The sequence below is a fragment of the Mustela nivalis genome (assembly GCF_964662115.1).
Source record: "Mustela nivalis genome assembly, chromosome: 4".
Lineage (NCBI taxonomy): Eukaryota > Metazoa > Chordata > Mammalia > Carnivora > Mustelidae > Mustela > Mustela nivalis.
This window is the reverse complement of record NC_139023.1, coordinates 118,319,604-118,338,782: the sequence shown is the minus strand read 5'-3', so window position 1 is coordinate 118,338,782 and position 19,179 is coordinate 118,319,604. Positions and strand designations below refer to the sequence as shown.

At 39.7% G+C, this 19,179-nt stretch overlaps 1 protein-coding gene across 1 annotated transcript in view; it reads right to left on the bottom strand.

Moving 5' to 3' along the window:
• Positions 1 to 3,278: 3,278 nt before the first annotated feature.
• The window catches only part of SPARCL1 (SPARC like 1), a 47,670-nt gene continuing 31,769 nt past the window's right edge, over positions 3,279 to 19,179 (bottom strand). Inside the window, exons 5-11 of the mRNA XM_082726800.1 lie at positions 17,701 to 17,773; positions 16,813 to 16,931; positions 16,178 to 16,298; positions 14,089 to 14,225; positions 12,021 to 12,169; positions 11,257 to 11,405; positions 3,279 to 3,726 (exon numbers count right to left, since the gene is read on the bottom strand). Of these exons, the coding sequence (XP_082582926.1) occupies positions 3,698 to 3,726; positions 11,257 to 11,405; positions 12,021 to 12,169; positions 14,089 to 14,225; positions 16,178 to 16,298; positions 16,813 to 16,931; positions 17,701 to 17,773 (777 nt within the window). The 3' untranslated portion in view covers positions 3,279 to 3,697. The remainder of the gene's footprint in view (positions 3,727 to 11,256; positions 11,406 to 12,020; positions 12,170 to 14,088; positions 14,226 to 16,177; positions 16,299 to 16,812; positions 16,932 to 17,700; positions 17,774 to 19,179) is intronic.

Genomic DNA, 19,179 nt, shown 5'->3' with positions numbered 1-19,179 from the left:
GTTGCGTACAGTTCCTACTCTTCCCTATAATCTCACAGTTTAACCTATACCTGCTTGGTCCCTGAAGTTATTTGAATTTGTAACCTCTACCCACCAATCTTTAAACACCAGCGTTTCATCATGAGAGAGAGAGGGAGAGAACAAGCAGTGAGGAGGGAGGAAGAATGGAAGGGAGAGAGAGTGAGAAGCAGATTCCCTGTTGAGCAGAAAGCCGGATGTGGGGTTCAACCCCAGGACCCTGGGATCATGACCTGAACTGAAGGCAGACACTTAACCCAAGTACTCCTCAAATGAGATTTCTTATATAATATACAAATAAATCCATCTTGAGCTTCTACCCACATGAGACTTACTAGACCTTTACATAGGCTGGATGCTGTTACTGACAATTATAATTTCTCAAGAAGAAAACGATAGGGGGAAAATCTTATAAGGCATAGTGGGTTGATAGACAATAGTACAATATTAGTAAATATGAGTAATTCAAAAACGCAAATCAGTGTGGTCTTTACTGGCCAGCAGATTCAGAAAGCAAGCATTTTTACTGTCTTAAATCACATTTAATTCAAATTGATTTACCATGAGAGTTTCAAACCAAAAAACACTGCTCTGGAATTGAATTTTGAAAGAAAAATCAAATTCATCACGCTCTCATTAAGACTTCACCAGCATCTGAAGCAAGGTATATCTCTTTATAAAAGTCACTCATCAACTATTTTATATATATTTATTTTAAACTCAACTATGACTTAGCTTTTTTTTTTTAAAGATTTTATTTATTTGTCAGAGACAGAGGGAGAGAGAGCGAGCGAGCACAGGCAGACAGAGAGGCAGGCAGAGGCAGAGGGAGAAGCAGGCTCTCTGCAGAGCAAGGAGCCTGATGTGGGACTCGATCCCAGGACCCTGGGATCATGACCTGAGCCGAAGGCAGCTGCTTAACCAACTGAGCCACCCAGGCGTTCCAACTATGATTTATCTTCATGCTAATTTACTTTACCTGAATTAGGCAACTTATTTACCTTTCTCGTCTTTTTCAGGTTTCTCCTTCTCCTTTCTTTCTTTGAGATCGAAACCCTTGAATTTTCTTCTTCGATCAGTGGGCTTGTTAGAAATCATAAGTTACCCGACACGAGAAAATTTTACCTTCTTTGACCTAGTGCAATAGCAGCCCAGAATATACCGTGTATCTTTTTAATTACCTTTGCTTCAAATGGCCCTCGGAGCAACGAAGTCAAGGAGCAGTGTGATCTTCTAGGATCTGTATACCCATCTAGTATTTAAGTCGTATTACTAATGCCTTTATGGTCATGGGTAATGTGAGTCACAAGATTTAAAGCTAAACTGAATAACTAGTTTCAGACTAGAAGTCCAACTTCTAAAGTATCTCACACAGAGATAGGGCTTAACGACTGATGACAGAAAATAACTTCATCTTCTTGGTTGGGATTAGAGGAATGTCTTTATCACAAACAAACCACAGTTAAAAATTGTGACCACAATGGGGCACCTGGGTGGCTCAGTGGGTTGAGCCTCTGCCTTTGGCCCGGGTCATGGTCTCGGGGTCCCGAGATCAAGCCCTGCATCGGGCTCTCTGCTCGGCAGGGAGCCTGCTTTCCTCTCTCTCTCTGCCTGCCTCTCGGCCTTCTTGTGATCTCTCTCTCTGTCAAATAAATAAAATCTTAAAAAGAAAATCGTGACCATCAAGAATATTAAAGTATGTCTACAATATATCATGTAGGGCAGCAATATACTAGGGAGACTTAGTGGACAGAAAATTTAAGGTTCTAAAATTTTTTATTATTAAGTAATATTTGTCAGCCCAAAATGACCTTATTTTCAAATAAAGCATTTTAAATAAACAGGTAGTGTCTTTATAATTAAAATCACTTTTCACTATTCTAAAACATTTAAAGTGGTAATTTAGTTCTAATTAATACCTCCAAATATAATTCCACAGTTCCTAACAAATTCGTAAATTTATGACTGTAATTAAGACATCTCATGTCATTTCTCTGAAGCTGCAAATAAAAACATTCTGAATTTTGGAATAATTTCTAAACTTATTTCTGTAGTTGGAAAAGGTTATATATAATATTTATATTTTGATTAATCAAATTGACCTTAATTATTTAGAAATGATGGGTGTGATGTGGTCTGGTTAAGAACGAGTAACTCGGGGGGCCTGGGTGGCTCAGTGGATTAAGCTGCTGCCTTCGGCTCAGGTCATGATCTCAGGGTCCTGGGATCGAGTCCCCACATCGGGCTCTCTGCTCGGCGGGGAGCCTGCTTCCCTTCCTCTCTCTCTCTGCCTGCCTCTTTGTCTACTTGTGATCTCTCTCTTCAAATAAATAAATAAAAATCTTAAAAAAAAAAAAGAACAAGTAACTCACAAAGCTAAGAAAATAGATAATATGATTTTGAAGTTAATCAGAGAAAATTATCCTGTTAAAAAGCGAGCTTTTTCAGGAGTTCCTTCAGATGAAATTTCTTGGGCAGATTCTCTCAGTGACTCTAATAGACAAAGCTCTTAACAACCACGATAACACATTTTTGATTATTAAAAAAAAAAAAAAAGACAATTGCATTGATTAGCTTTCATTTCAGATAGGAAAATATGTACCAAAAACCATTTTATTTTCTTTTAAATATTGTTAAGTAGAATATAGAAGGTGTCAGGTTCTTTTACTGCTTTGGTTCAGACCTTGGAAAAAGCTCTATCATGGTGTCTTATTATTTTTGCAATCTAGCCTTTACTGTATTAACAGTTATCAAAGAAGAAAGAGTTCAAATGAGAACACAAAATTTCTCTTACCACCGATTTCTTGCTATCAATTTACAGTACTAATATTTATCTCTGACTACATTGGACATTAAGACACCTCAGAGCTTTTATACTGTCTGCACTATCTTTATATTATTTTATTTTGAGGACACAGAATGTGTAGAAATTTTATAGGGTCCCCTTTCCCCCCAACAGCTGCATGAAAGTTAGAATTAGTTGTATTGAGCAGTGCATAATCATCCATATTTTAAGCTGAATTTAGTAGAAATAACTTGAACTTATTTCTTTTCCGTTTAAATTTACAGCACGACAAAGGACATTAATAAACATCTACCATTTAGCAACTGAGTATTTGTTTCCCATAGGAAACATCTCCAACCACACTCACTTCTTTAAAGTAGTAGGATCTAGGAAGCACAATTATAATTTGATTTGAAGGGTGAGTTCTGAGTTGGTCTTTCACATATGGTTGTTTAAATAAATGACTGGAAATAAATTTGAGTAAGCATTTAGATTTTTATTAGGACATCAAGATACTGAAAATAATACACCTTAACAACAAAAGAACATGATACCATTTTCTTGAAGTATACATGATATTATGGACAAAATGACAAAATTTTCTTCAAGTTTTATAATTAGTAAGTATCTCAAGTGGATGCAGAGAGTGATGACTTAAACTCCTGTTCACAAACAGTACACAGTATTTTGCATACGTTGACTTTATTTAAAGTTTTATTTCCAAAGCTAATGTTAAATGCTTGGTGCATACACTGTTAGCAAGCAATTACTCTCATTGTCTTCTCATATATTTTGCTAAATATAAATCTACAAATATTGCAGCTGCATATATTTTCCGGAGCGGTCGGGAACACGGGAGGATGCTGGAATGTTTGAATTCTCTCAAATCTTTATTCAAAATAGGAGGTTTTCATCTATGTCCTCTGTAAAAAGCAAAAGCAAAACAAAACACACTTTCATTGTGTATATATACCACATCTTCTTGATCCATTCATCTGTTGATGGACATCTAGGTTCTTTCCATAGTTTGGCTATTGTGGACATTGCTGCTATAAACATTCGGGTGCACGTGCCCCTTTGGATCACTACGTTTGTATCTTTAGGGTAAATACCCAATAGTGCAATTGCTGGGTCAACAAACTGAGGGCTGCTGGGGGGAGGGGGTTTGGGAGAAAGGGGTGGGATTATGGACATTGGGGAGGGTATGTGCTTTGGTGAGTGCTGTGAAGTGTGTAAACCTGGTGATTCACAGACCTGTACCCCTGGGGATAAAAATATATGTTTATAAAAAATAAAAAATTAATTAAAAAAAAAAACACACTTTCAGCAAATAGCCAGAGTAGTAATATAAACAAATAATGTCAGAGCTAGGGGATTAGAGAAACCATCTAATAAGACTGTAGGATGGATCTTGATCCTGGTAGGGGATCCGCATCACCTGTGAAGCTTTTAAAAAGATACCATATGGTTTCAGTTATATGTGGAATCTAAAAAACAAAACAAATGACCAGACAAAAGGCAGAAATAGAGAACGAACTGATGGCTGCCAGAGGGGAGGGGTGGGGAGATGGGCAAAATGGGTGAAGGGGAGTGAGAGGCACAGGCCTCCAGTTACAGAAGTCACAGGGATAAAATAAAATAAGTCACAGGGATAAAAAGTACAATGTAAGGAATACAGTCAATGGTACAGTAATAGCTTTGTATGGGGACAGAGGGTAGCTACACTTGCAGTGAGGATAATGGTAACATACAGACTTGTTGAATCCCTATACTGCACACCTGAAATTAATGTAACTTGATGTGTCAACTGTACCTCAATTAAAAAAAAAAAAGATACGCCCTCAAGCTGTTAGGGTATGGAGTTGACCACCCCTCAATTAGACAGGGAACAACTCTCGATAATGCAAGTCACACAGCGAGGCTTATTTCCAGCTAGCTGGGGTCCAAGTATCTGCCCGGCACAGCGGGTTTCAACAAGGACCCCGAGCACTCAAAGCCAAGGGTTTATATAGCATTTTCAAGGCACTTTTTCATAGCTACATACATATCTTGCGCCCCACTTTGACAGTTTAACTTTCTTTAACCTTTTGCCACCCCGGCGTCACCCTGGAGCCATCCTGGCGATTAAGTGAGATTTAGGTATAGAAGAAATTTAACTTTATTTACATTTCCTTCTGCCTCAGTCTCCTTCAGTTTTATGGTGGGGAGGGTGACCTTAGGCCTCGAGATACTGAGCCATTTGTCTCTGGAAATTTGGGCCATTGAAAAATAGCCTTTTTGTTGTAAATCACCAGGACTTTGGTAAACCAAGGGAGACTCCTGTCTTGCAGGATTGTGATCTCTGCAAGTTAACTATTTGTTTTTCTTTAACATTTGGTCCCTGTGGCATCACCACCTAACCTCCCCTTAAGTTGTTTTTTTCAGGTTTTAGCTACTTTCTCTTATCTCAAGTTACGAGCCCCCCCCCCCCCCCCCCCCCCCCCCCCCCCCCCCGTGAGGGCTGGCTGGTTAGGGATGCTCAGTAAAATGGCTTCCCGGCCTTCAGGATGGCCATTCTTATGCTAACTCACTCTTACAGAGCAGGGTGCCTGCTTTTGCTTTGCCAAGATGGCTGTACTTATCTCAGGGCTAGACTCGAGGTGGGTACAGTTTTGTTTTTCTTGGCTTCCACATCTGAAGCTGGTTTCCAGGACTTGTTTTTAAGTCTCCCGGGGGAAGGGGAGCAGGGACAGTAAAATAGGTCCTTACAAAGCCTTAACCCTGGCCTCCTGAATCAGAGCTTCCAGGGATGGACCAATGGCATGTATACATTTAAAAAGCTCCATTGGTAGTTCTAATGTAGGGTTGAGAAGCACTGATAAAGGCCCAGCCAAGAAAGAGCTGAGTATACTAACCTTCAAGGATTGTTAGAACATAATAGAAATAAGTAGAAGTATAGCGCCAATTAAATCCAATTTCCAACCAAGTAATTATTTTTTGTGCATGCACAAGAGTGAGTTAGAGAGAGAGAATGCACATACCAGAGTCAGGCGAGGGGTGGGGGCAGAGGGTGAGGGAGAGAGAATCTTAAGCAGCCCTCACAGCCAGTGTAGAGCCCAACACGGGGCTCGATCTCACAACCCTGAGGTCATGAACTGAGCTGAAATTAACAGTCAAATGCTTAATGGACTGAGCCACCCAGGTGCCCCTCCAACGGGTAATTATAAAAGAAGTTGTTGCCACACTTATGGAAGAAGACAGCATCCCTTAGGGGTTATGAGACCACTCCTTCCTATGTGGCCCACCCTCACTCAATAATTGTTGAACAAATACTTAAGTAGATGAACTTGGAGTATATTAAACTAATACCCTGTCTGGAACACCAGGTAATTTTCCTGCCCGATACAAGTCTGTGCCTAAGAATAGGAAACATTACAAACTGTGGCATATTTCTTTTGAACAATGGCTTCATTTTGTAAAATGGACATTTTAGTCTCACTGCTTGTAAATTTACTTACTGTTGTGCTCATACTTTTTGTCTTCTTTTAGTTGTTTGGATGGAAGATGTCCCTCCTGCTGACTTTAGGCTAATTCTCTGCCTGTGCTGGGGACCTCTTCTGACCTCCGAAATTCTCCCCTAATTTTCCTCTTTTGCTTCTTTTTCTTGTTTCTTCTACCTTTCCTTTCTCCTGGGGCCCTTCCTATTAGCATTTAAATATGCTGCACCTGGCTCTATGTGGACCATCAGTAAAAAACATCTGTTGAATGAATGAATGGGCCAGTACTCAAGCTTATTTTATTCCCTGAAGTGCTTCTCTCAACTTTATATCGCTCTTTAGCTCTATCCTGCCTTCAAACAGCCACTCTTTACCATTTCTCATATATTCTTTCTCAGTCTATAGAACCTGGCTTCCATCTCTACCATTCCTCCAAAATCGCTCTTACTAGGGCCACCCAGGATATCCTTAGGTCTGTGTAAAAGGAATATTCTTCCTAGTCTTTTATCTTGACATCTCAGCAGCATCTGGCACTGTGATCTCTTCCTCCTCTTCAAAAACCTCCTTTGACAAAGCGCTATCCTGTTTTCTTTCTTCCTTTCAGGAGACTTTTCATTCTCTTTCGTGAGTTCCTTCTTCCTCCTCTGTCATCCAGATGTTGTTCCTTGGTGTTCAACCCTAGAGCCTTCTCCATGTAACTCAACACATTTTTCTTGGGAAAGCAAGAAAAGAAAGCACCCTTCTATGGTGCTAACTACTTTCTGTATGCTCATAATCCTCAAATATGTACTTAAGTTCCAAAATCCCATCTTGAAAAGCTGACCCATGTATTTCTCTATCAACTGCACATTGTCTCCCATGTACTTAAAAGTTCAACATGTCATAAATGGAAGTTATCATCTTCCCCAAATCTGCTTCTGTTCTTGTGTTTTCTATCTCTGTGTCTCTGTTTACCTGCCTGGCCCGAGCAGGGAACCTGAGTGTCATACTTCTCTTCCTCTCAATTTCTCTACTGTCTGCTCCCTGCCCCCACATATTTCCTAGCAAACTTTGTCTTAGATATATAGATATAGATATAAAAATATCTATAGATATAGATACAGAAATATCTATACACCTTGAATATGTTTATATTCTTGAATATACCTAGAATATGTTTATATTTTAAATACATCTTGAATAGGTTTCCTTTCCCCCCCCCCCACTGTAACTGCCCTAGTTCAAGTTCTCATCAACTATGCCTGAACTTACCACAAGTCCTCTCAACTCTTCTCGGGCTTCTCCACAATGTAACCAAAAGAATCGTTCTTAAATACAGATCTAGTGAAATCACTCCCTTGTTTAAAACACTTTCATGATCCTCCAGTACTCTTAGGATAATGTCTTTAACTGGTTTAGTTGGAACTGCATGATCTGACTTGTTTGCTCTGTTGGTCTCACTTGGAAGGTTCTTCTGAAGATTAATGTGGATACACGGTATGTCATGGGCACTAAATAAGTAGGACTCCTTCACCTTTTAATTAAACCTCATTTTTACACATAAGGAAAATGAGACTTGCTGAGGTTAAGCGGTATGCCTTAATTCACATAGCTAGTGAATGACAGAGCTGGAATATCTGAGTACATCTAGCTCAGATAAAAGTCAGTTAAAATTCAGGAAAACACTGGCTAAAATTTATATCGTCCTTCTCTGGATTTCTCAGCCTGAGGGAAGGAAGGACGTGCTTAGAAATGTTTAGTTTTGTTTTCCCTAGCTACTTCCCAAAGCAGTAACTTGTTTACTTATTCTGACTGAATATTAAATATCTGCTTTATTGGTTGACTATGTGATAATTCTTTCCCTGCTTCAAAATAATGTAATCATGGCCAAACCACAGTGAACAAACAAGATCATTAGGAGCTTTTCGAGTCACTGAAGTCTAAGCCCTTCCGGCTCCTCCCAGACAACCACCCTGCACAGAGCCTGAGTGAGACTACACGCTGAAGAGCTGCCAGAAGTTTCAGAACAGTGAAGCACAACTGATTTCCTTAAATAGATGGCCTCTGTTCCAGTTCCATCACTCTGTTAAAATCAAGTGCAATATTAAAAGGCATACACAAATATGTCCTGTCCCAGCTAAGTTTCCCCCCTCTTGATAATGGTGGAGTAGAGGGAGTAGGGTGGGGTGGCTCTACTTGGGTGTATTTTGTCCTTTTTTAAAAATTTAAACTCAATTAGCGAACATAGAGTACAAATAGTACCTCATTAGTTTCAGATGTAGTGTTCAGTAATTCATCAGTTGCATATAACACCCAGTGTTCATCACTTCATGAGCCAGTTACCCCATCCCCCACCTACCTCCCCTCCAGCAACCCTCAGTTTGTTTCCTAGAGTTAAGAGTCTCTCATGGTTCCTCTCCCTCTGATTTCTTCCCATTCAGTTTTCCCTCCCTTCCCCTATGATCCTCTGCACTATTTCTTATATTCCACATATGAGTGAAACCATATGATAATTGTCTTTCTCTGATTGACTTATTCCACTCAGCATCATAACCTCCAGTTCTATCCACATTGATGTAAATGGTAAGATTTCATCCTTTTGGGTCGGTGAGTAATATCCTATTGTATATATATACCACATCTTCTTTGTCCATCCATTTGTCAATAGACATCTGGGCTCTTTCCACAGTTTGGCTATTGTGGACATTGCTGCTACACACATTCAGGTGCAGGTGTCCCTTTGGATCACTATGTTTGTGTCTTTGGGGTAAATATCCAGTAGCGCAAACGTTGGGTCATAGGGTACCTCGATTTTTAACTTCTTGAGGAACTACCATACTGTTTTCCAGAGTGGCTGTATGAAAAGCCCACAGCGAATACCATTCTCAATGGGAAAAAACTGAGAGGTTTCCCTAAGGTCAGGAACACACCAGGGATGCCCACTCTCAGGAGCTGTTCAACATAGGACTAGAATTCCTAGCCTCAGCAATCAGAAAACAAAAAGAAATAAAAGTGCTTGGGATGTCACATCCATATCGGCGAAGTAGAAGTCAAACTCTTGCTCTTCGCAGAAGACGTGATACTTTATGTAGAAAACCGAAAGACTCCACCCCAAAACTGCTAGTTTCAAATTCCATCCTTTTTAACACAGCAATTAGAAAAGGCAGTTTCAGCTATTTTTAGGAATATATTTGAATTTATAAGTACTGTGCTTGTAGATGTTAGAAAGGAAATTGGTATTATTTATGCAGGTCTCAGTCTTACTAGCTTGTTAATTTCCTATTAGTGTTAACAGGATATAAATAGTATGTCATGGCCCACCTCCAAGAGCTCCTCCCATATTATAGCAGGGTTGTCTGTCTGACCAACAAAATATAGAAGAAGTAATGTATGTTACTCATGCAATTAGGTTATAAAAGACATTATAGGGGCGCCTGGGTGGCTCAGTGGGTTAAAGCCTCTGCCTTCGGCTCAGGTCATGATCCCAGGGTCCTGGGATGGAGCCCCGCATTGGGCTCTCTGCTCAGCAGGGAGCCTGCTTTCCCCCTCTCTCTCTACCTGCCTCTCTGCCTACTTGTAATCTCTGTCAAATACATAAATAAAATCTTTAAAAGACATTATAGCTTCAGTCTTGGATTCTCTCACTCTCTGTTTTCTCTCTGATTACCCACTCCGGAGGAAACCAGATGTGGTGCTGTTAGCAATCCCATGGAGAAGACCACATGGTGAGGAAATGAAGCCTCCCAACATAGTGACCATGTGGGTGAGCTTAGAGCAGATCCCAAGCCAGAACCATCCAGGTAAACTAATCTCAGATTCCCGATCTTGGAAACTGTGAGATTTTCAGCTTCTAAGCTTTAGAGTAATTTGTTTTGCAGCAATAGGCAACCAATACACAACAGTTGGTGTGCACAGAAATACACATTCTTTGCTCATTACGATTGTGTTTATTTCACAGAACAAAATTGCAGAAGAAAAGAGCTAAGCTTTTCTGCTTACCTATTTATCAATAAGTAAATTCTCCTACTCTCAGCTCTTTTCTTTAATATCAAGGCATTCTACATACCAAGAAGAATATTTTTAAAGTGAAGGTCACACACATTACCTTTTTGGGAAATTCTGACTTTTGATGAACTTACTTTTCTTTATTGATTGGCTGGACATTCATCCTACTTGTATGTCGTGAACATATGTATAAAACCCTTGCTTTAGAGATTTGATGTTTACTGTTGATTTACATTGTGCAAGTGGTTCTGATTTTTCATTTTTTGAACATCTTTCAAATCTTGGTCATTAAAAACATGCTTGCTCATAAAAATCAGCCGTAACTTAGGAAAATAAAAGGAAATACATTAAGACATAACCTAGCAAAACAAATGTCTAAAATAAGTTCCTCCATCACAGGAGTAAAGAAAGAACACTTTGATCATGAAGATGATGATGATGATGATGATGATGATTTTATTATCATCATTTATATTATTATCATTACAACTACTATTATTTTTGTCATTGAAGATGCAGTCATGGATTGAAGCACAATATCTGGACACATTCTATTGTGATAGGAGGCCCAGTCTTTAGTGTATCCATTATGAATTCTAAGATTTTTCTGACATCTCCCACTGGCAGAATCAGACTTGTTCTTTTACTCTTTACCTATGATTTTTAGAAGTTTGGACTGATACTCTGGTTAAGAAAGGATATAAAATCCCTCCTTTCTCAGATGGGTAGCACAGCTCTCGGGATTGATGTCATTTTCTTTGGTTTAGCCAACTGCTAAGACTTCGACGTTTCATAAAGAGTATCGTAACGGAAGTAGGCAAGAACCTTGTCATGACATGTGTGCACCAAAGGAGTCCTACCTGTGGTGCTGCCACCTTCCTGTCTGGAGGTTTCCATCTGAGGATGCTGCAGGACCTCTCTAGGAGGGCTGCAGGGCTTAGGGCTCTGCTGGAGAAAAGGACACCCCTTTCCCCAGGCTGATGATGAATTTACCTTCTTTAATTCCAAAGCAGTGGCCCCACTCCATCAGGGTGATGTGCTTATCCTTGTTGGGGTCACACTCCTCAAAGAAGCGGGTTATGCAGTGTTCCATGGGCACCAGAGATGCTCGCAAAGGAGCAAGCTCAGAATGAGTCAAGACTCTGCAATAAAGTGAATGACACTATGTTAAAGAGTAGCTTATATATTAAAGCTAGTCTTTAGGATAACCAAGGCGTTTTTCTTCCACAAGGTTGATAAGTAGGCCAAGTAAATAGTACACTCATGAAAAACTGCAAATGAAACAAACTATTTAGGGGTAAGATAGACAGTGCTTGGGATGTCACCAGGGTTCCTTCCTCGCTAGAAGTATCCTCCCACCATCTTAAATTTATAGGGATGCCCCCACCAGCCATCACGTTTGTACAACCTGGCTCTTACCCACTGACCACAGCTGATTGTTCTAGGTGTAGGCATTTGACCCAGGTCGGGCCAATCAGATTATCTTGGGAATTTAGGATCAAGAATGAGAAAGAATTGAAGGAGTCTCTGTTGCAGGCTAGGTCTTAACATCTAAACGTGGGAACCGTGGTGTGGCCATATTCTGTTCTTTTCAAAACAGTTTTGTGTTTAGACACCTAACCACATATTTTTGGGATTGCAGTGTTCTAAATCAGAGCTGGGAAACTTCTAAATTTGTTTAGAATTATCTTCATACAGATGACTAAGACATTATGTCAGGGCGATGACCTAGTAATGAAAAGGTAAAGAGTTTTTACCTGTCCATAGGATGTTGGTCGAGTTCACCAAACTGCCAGTGCACAGGATATACATACATGTGGTAGTTTTTCTTAAAGTCCCTTAAGAGAAGGTCAATGGAATGGTCCCCAGCCAAGAGCCTCTTTTCATCCAGGTAAATTTTCTTGACCTGATATTAGGAAGGGAGAAAATCATCAGGGAATCAGACAAGTGTAATGGAATTACCATTTGCTAAACTTTACTTAAAGAGTAATAGTGACATGACAGAGGAAAATAGGCCCAGACCAAATAAAATACTTTCTAATCAACACTATTGATTTTCTTAGTTCTACAGAGAATAACAGCTAACATTAAAAGAAAAAACAAAAACAAAAACAAAACTAAAACCCCACAACCTGTGGTTTTCAGAAGAGATTTAAGTATTTTTTGATTTTTCTTTTAACCAGATACTATTCATCACAGTAGGAAAAGGTTTTAATGAAAGGGGCTGAACTGACTCACGCAAAATTACTGATTAGTAAAAAGTCTTCGCTTTCCCCTGGTGGCATACTCCATTCTTAGTTCTCTGTGTATTTTTGTCCAATGTGTGCTTACAATCAGTCTAGCTGTTGTGTGACAACACTTGGCCATTCTCATTAGAATTTCTCTGTTTTGTATCTAATGCTCTCAAGGTGTTCATGATGATGTATTAAAGAGAGAGGACAGACATTATTTCCAGGCAATTCATGTAATACTCTCAACTTGTGATGTTACTCATGAACTAACTGGAAGCAATTTGAATAGAACGTCTACTTATTCCCAGGGCCTTCTCCACCAACCTTCCTCTTGTTATCATGGATGAACTTCCTGTGCTCTGAATATAAGCCCGACCTTTCACAGGTGCTCAGGAGCCTGCCTACCCCTTTTCACCTCTTCAAGAACACTCAATGGCAGCTGGGCACCTTTTCTACCCCTCATTAGTTTTTCCTTCTTTACTGGATTACTGGAGAGGCATACAAACGTCCTTTACCATCTTCCACTGGTAGATGGGACTCATACTCCCTTCCATCTGCCTCCCCATTTCACTTTTCACCTTGATAGCAAATGCTGTGAAAATATTGTCTGTATTTGCTGCTTTCACATCTTTTCTCCTTATTCTCTTTTGAACCCTGCCCACTCAGGCTTTTCTCCTCTCCATTCTGCAAAAACAGCTTCTGTCAAGGTCAACTCTGGGGCCACCACATGCCAAATCAGTGGCCCACTCAGTCCTCATCTTAGAGCCTGTAAACAGCATTTGACACAGTTAATTCACAGCTTTCTTTTTGCTTAACTTTTTCTTCAGAGCATGTTTTATCCCATCTGACTTTTCTTACACATATCTTTGCATATTTATTTACATGTTTATATATGTGCATGTATGTTCATATTTGCAATATGTATATACATACATACATCTACACACACACACACGCACACACACACTCTTAATTGTTCAGAGTCTCTTTGTCTAGAATGTAAGGTCACAAAGGCAGAGATTTTGTTTGGTTTACTGCTGTATCTCCAGTACATAAATTAATTCCAGATACCTAAGTTGCACTCAATAGCTATTTGATGAAAGAATTTTCTCTGAGAACTTCTGGAATAAATATTCTAAACTTTAAAAACTTGCTATATTACTGAGTTTGCAAGTAATATAGCATAGTAAGGAATTTCTCTTATACCATAAATCTGTATGGCCTAGGAAGGCAGAAAATATGTTTAAATTTAAATACTATGTCTGGCCCTGAACTTAGAAGTTCTAAATTGAGGTTTACTTTGCTCAATCACGGCTTGCTCTGGGCGTGAGTTATAGAGTCCTTGCTCGGGCCACCACACTTTGAGTAGGAATGGGGTGGTTTGGCTATGTCTCAAGCCTTGTGGCATGAATGGTGACCCCTACTATTCTGTTAGTACGAATGAACTTACCAGGTGCGCGGGGAGGCACAGTGGGCTCTTGCTGATATGCAAAGAGGGGTAGGTCTCTCTTCCCCCACCCACACATCTTTTTTCCTCAGACCCTGTAGGTAGACACTTAGGGATCTGGCCCCCAGATGACTTTGGATAACTTACTTTATTTCTCTGCTTCTCGTTTAGATATCCAGCATGTTCAGGGTTTGCCTCATAGAGCTGCATGAGGATATTCTTGAGCCAGTCTCTCATCCTTAGGGGAAACTGAGTCACTTCAAAGTCTGTACAAATAGGAATGGCTGTTCCAAGAGGAAAGAAAAGGGATTTTTAAAAAAGATTATTTATTTATTTGACAGAGAGAGAGAGCGAGAGAGAGCGAGAGAGGGAACACAAGTAGGCAGAGTCAGAGAGGGGGAAGCAGGCTTCCCGCCAAGCAGGGATCCAGTTGCAGGGCTCGATCCCAGGACTCTGGGACCATGACCTGAGCCAAAGGCAGATGCTTAACAACTGAGCTACCCAGGCGCCCCAAGAAAAGAGATTTTAACCTTTAGGTTAAAGGTTACTTTAACTCCTATCTTAAGGCAAGTCGTCAAAACAGGAAGTCTAACAACAGCCGGTGGCCGAGTGCTCTCTCACTGTCTTACCAGCACAACAGTGTGCTTAACCATGGCGGCCAAGCAGGACTGCCTAGCGCGCTTTATAAACACCCCAGACACGGCTTCCAGTCAAGGAAATTCTGATGTGATTGCTTCAGAGTGGAGCTTGGGCATCAGGATGTTTTAAAAAATCCAAAGAAAATTTTGATACACAGGCAAGGCTGAGAACCACTGTTCTAGAATCAGAAAGTGGGCATGTAGAGGTAGAGGACACAAGAACTCTTCATTAGGAGAAAAAAGACAAAAGTGGAAGTTAGATTATTCTGTGGTAACAAATGATGTTCCATCTCAGTGGCTTAAAAGAACAAAGGGTTTGGTTCTTTTTCTTAGTTTTATTGAGATGTCAGTGAGTTAAGTTCAAGCTTACTGTGTAAGTTCAAGGTGTACAGCTTAATGCCCGACATCCATATTTTGTGCTAGGTCTACTACAATATGTTTAGTTAACTGTTATCATCTCATCCAGTCACAAAAATTTTTACTTTTCCTTGCATGAGAACTTTCAGGATCTACTCTCTGAGCAACTTTCAGATTTACTATTTAGCAGTGTTAACTACCATCACTGTTTTGGACATTCGAGTCCAATACAAGTTGGCAAGAGGGCTCTGCTCATGGCAGTCTCTCTGGGGCTCAGGATCATGAGGACACCACCATCTCCAGACAAGGTTGGGGCACATAGACAACCACACACTAGCTCTTAAATACATCTGCCCAGAACTCACATGGAGGCTTTTGACTGAAATTTCATTGAGCAGCTCATTTGGCCACATTTAACATCCAGAGGGCTGGGAAGTTTAATACTCCTATGCATAAGGAAGGAGAAGAGAACTGGAAATATTAGTGAGCATGGTTAATGTGGAGAATTACTTAGTGATAAGGAGATCCAAACACACTTGAGAGTATCTTGGGGGAAGGAAGACAATTAAGAAAACTTCTGGAAGGATATAATGTTATAAAACTTCTTGGCGGAGACTTAACGTACATTGGAAAGAGGACAAGTAATTTAGCAAAATTCCAATGACTTGTCTCAGTTATTAAGTGATAACATTATCATAGTGGTTCTGAACCCTGGCTGCACGTTAGAATTGTCTAGGTTACTTTAAAAACAAATGAAAAAACAATGCCAAAGCCCCAACCCTGTCCAACTCTATCAGTCTCTTATAATTAAAGCCTGGGCTTTTTTTTTTTTTTTTTCTTTTTCTTTTTCTTCTTCTTTTTTTTTTTAGACCTTTTTTTAAAAAATTTATTTGACAGACAGAGATTACAAGTAGGCAGAAAGGCAGGCAGTGAAAGAGAAGGAAGTAGGCTCTCCGCCGAGCAGAGAGCCCGATGCGGGGCTCGATCCCAGGACCCTGGGATCATGACCCGAGCTGAAGGTAGAGGCTTTAACTCAGTGAGCCACCCAGGTGCCCCTGGGGATTTTTCTTTTTCTTTTTTGAAGTCTCTCTAGTAGATTTTAGTGAGCATCCTAGGTTCAGAACTACATTAACCTTTTTCCGTTTGCATGTATGAGTTTGTATATGTATTATTCAGATATGCAGAGATTCACGCCAATCCTCTCAGCAATGGTGGTTGGCAGAATAATGATGGAATCTTACATTTGCAGGCTCCAAAATAATCCAGCTGTAGTTGGTGCCCTTTTTTGGTCCCTTCCAGTTTACATTTAGTAGCAAACAGATGACAGGAACTAGCATAGGTCTGGTTGTCAGTGCCACAAACCTAGGACAGACAAGCATGAGAAAAAGCTCATGTTTCTGGATGTACACTGGGGAAAGTTTATAGACTCCTTAAAGTTTATAGACTGACTGATCAACTGTGCCAACAATGTGGTCAGGTAAGTGAAGTTATTAAGATGATAACTGTCCCATTTGGTAAAAAAAAAAAAAAAAAAAAAAAAAAGAAAAGAAAAGAAAAGAAAAATCAATTAAATTCTACCAGGGTGAAGAATTTAGCTTTAGATAAGCTCACTAGAATGCAAGCTGCAGACGTTCCGAGGATACAATGAATTTTAAAATGAGTTCTAAAGATCAATGCCATTATTACCTTTTTAGGGCACTGTAGAAACTCCTTGTTTTTGCTGGTTTTTGTTCCTGTTCAACATTATTTCAAGTATTAGATGATAACCAGGACATCTGCCTTTTTTTTTTTTTTTTGCCAAATATTTCAATTGCAAACCACTTTCATTCAAATCGCTATTTGGGACCCTTTAGAAATCCTTTTGTAGAATACTTACCTGGTCAAGGAGTTTTGTAGGAGGACAAGTCACTGAATCTTGGCAAACACAGTGGGGTTTTCCCTGTTGGTCAGCCTTACAGATATGTCCTCTTTTACACTGGAAGTTCATGCAAGAATCTAACAGAAAATTTTGGACAAGAAGCGTGAGCAAAGCTGAACTGAGTATGCAATCTCAAATTCATCCAGATGATTAGCTCTGTTTGCATTAAGGAGAAAAAATTTGGGAAAATATTAGAAACCATTTTAATGGACATGTTAATGTCAAGATAGGGCCCTCTGGCATTAGAGTGTTTTACACAATAGTTAAGATTTTTTGTGCAGTTTGAATTGGGAATTTAAAAACAACAACAACAACCACAAAACCAACCAAACAAAAATTAAAAAGAACAAACAGCTCTTCTTGGCCTGCCTACAATGGCCAATGTCTGGAATCTATAATTCAAGGCTGTCCAAGTTGGTCAGAAGTTAAGTAAGTCACGAAATTTTTATCATGTTGAAATTAAAAATGTTTGTGTTTGGGGTATGCAATTGGGAATTAGGTCTGAATTAAATAAGGTGTCTAAATTCACTAATAAGTTATGGATTTGAGATTAAATAAGGTAGAATTCATCCTTCTCAGAAGCAAAAGGATTTTGGAAAAAAGAAGAATCTAGCTTTCATACTAGTATTACAATAAGACTTCCAGTTTGTAAACACATTTGCCCATAGTTATATATCAGATGTGTGCAAGCGAATGTCAACACCTTAGGAGAACATTTCCTTGGGGAGGATTTGGGAGAGGAGATTTCTGTGAAGCAGTGACAAATGAAGGAATGGGGATAGCTTAAGTAACCATTCCATTTTTTCCTTGATACTGCCACAAGCCACCTGCTTAGCCCGTACTCACCCCTACCATGCACCATTCTGTTGTCTTCATACGAACTTTCATCTTCTTTCGGTGAGCTCTCTGCTTTCTTGGCCTTTATAATAACAAGAGCAGAAACTGAAGTATATTTAGGGGAAAGCCATTATAATTTGTATTCTAACTGCATTCCTTCAGAAAGCTTTTTATACCCAAATCATTTCAGATCTCAAAAAGGTACGAGCTGTAATTGTGAAAATAGCAACACTTTGAGAACAGGAGCCATTAGTGTCTTCAACTGGATTCAGTGCTATATCTCTGGGGATTACTCAATCAAAGTTGGAACTAACATCTGGAGCAAAGTTGGAACCTTCCCTTTGGATTTGGGAAAACAGTAGAAATATAGTATTATCGTGTGATTCCATAGTTAAGACACATTTACATCAGTAATCCCTATGAAGCTGTTGATAAAGTTTTCTCATCAGATTTCCTTTTTTTATTTTTTTGAGATTTACTTTTTTATTTTAAAGAGGGAGAGAGTAAGTGTGGGGAGGAGGAGCAGAGGGAGAGGGAGAGAGAAACTCAAGCATGTTCCCTGCTAAGCGTGGAGCCCTACATGGGGCCCAATCTCACGATCTTGAGGTCAGGACCTGAATTGAAACCAAGAGTCGGATGCTTAACCAACGGAGACACCCAGGGGCCCCAGGTTTCTGAGGGGTAATAAAACTCTTACCGTAAAATGGCAGCAGAGGTTTCAGAAAGCAAGGTTACTGTTGACTTTGGCCACCAAAAGCTATGTCAAGTCCTACTGGGTGGTTGCTAGTGTTTTGCATGAAAGCTCCGAATGATTAAAACCCAATAACAATATGCTTCTCCCCAACTCCCACGCTGTTGCAGTTTTCTGATGATCATTTTGGTGTGTGTTTGCTTAATAAAGTTATAGCTGAAGTCTTTATTCTTAATCCTTATAGTTAAATCAACAGACATTCCTGGATCTCTTACTATGTTAGAGGCATTTTGCTAGACATTGGTGATTCAACTTGAATATTACATTGCATCTACTCTCAAGACATTGGAGCAATAGTTGTCAGTGTCTCCCAACCCTCAGATCTGTCAGAGTTTGTCTTTCTTGTTCACTCCAGCCACTTTCAATTGCCTGTTTCTGCACCTCTGTGCCCAAAATATCATGGCAATCTATCTGGCCTGCTCAAAGGAGAGACCAAAACTGCTGGGGAATTAATACTTCTCCTAGCAATTCTCAGTCTTTTTAAAGCCCTAGCTCCCTCGCTCTCCAGATGGGGTAATTCAGAGGAATGTGCTTTATGTGGCTTTAATTATGTACCTTTGATTAGCTTCCTTTCCTCCCCTGTATCATGTTCCACTCCTCTTTGTTCCCTGAACTTGTCAAACAATACTAAAATCAGGATCTTCTTCTAGGGGAACCCAAACAAAATAGGCACTTTCAGCCTACTGATGGAGATACAGAGGGAAATAAAAAATTTTGATGTATTTTCATAATGTGCT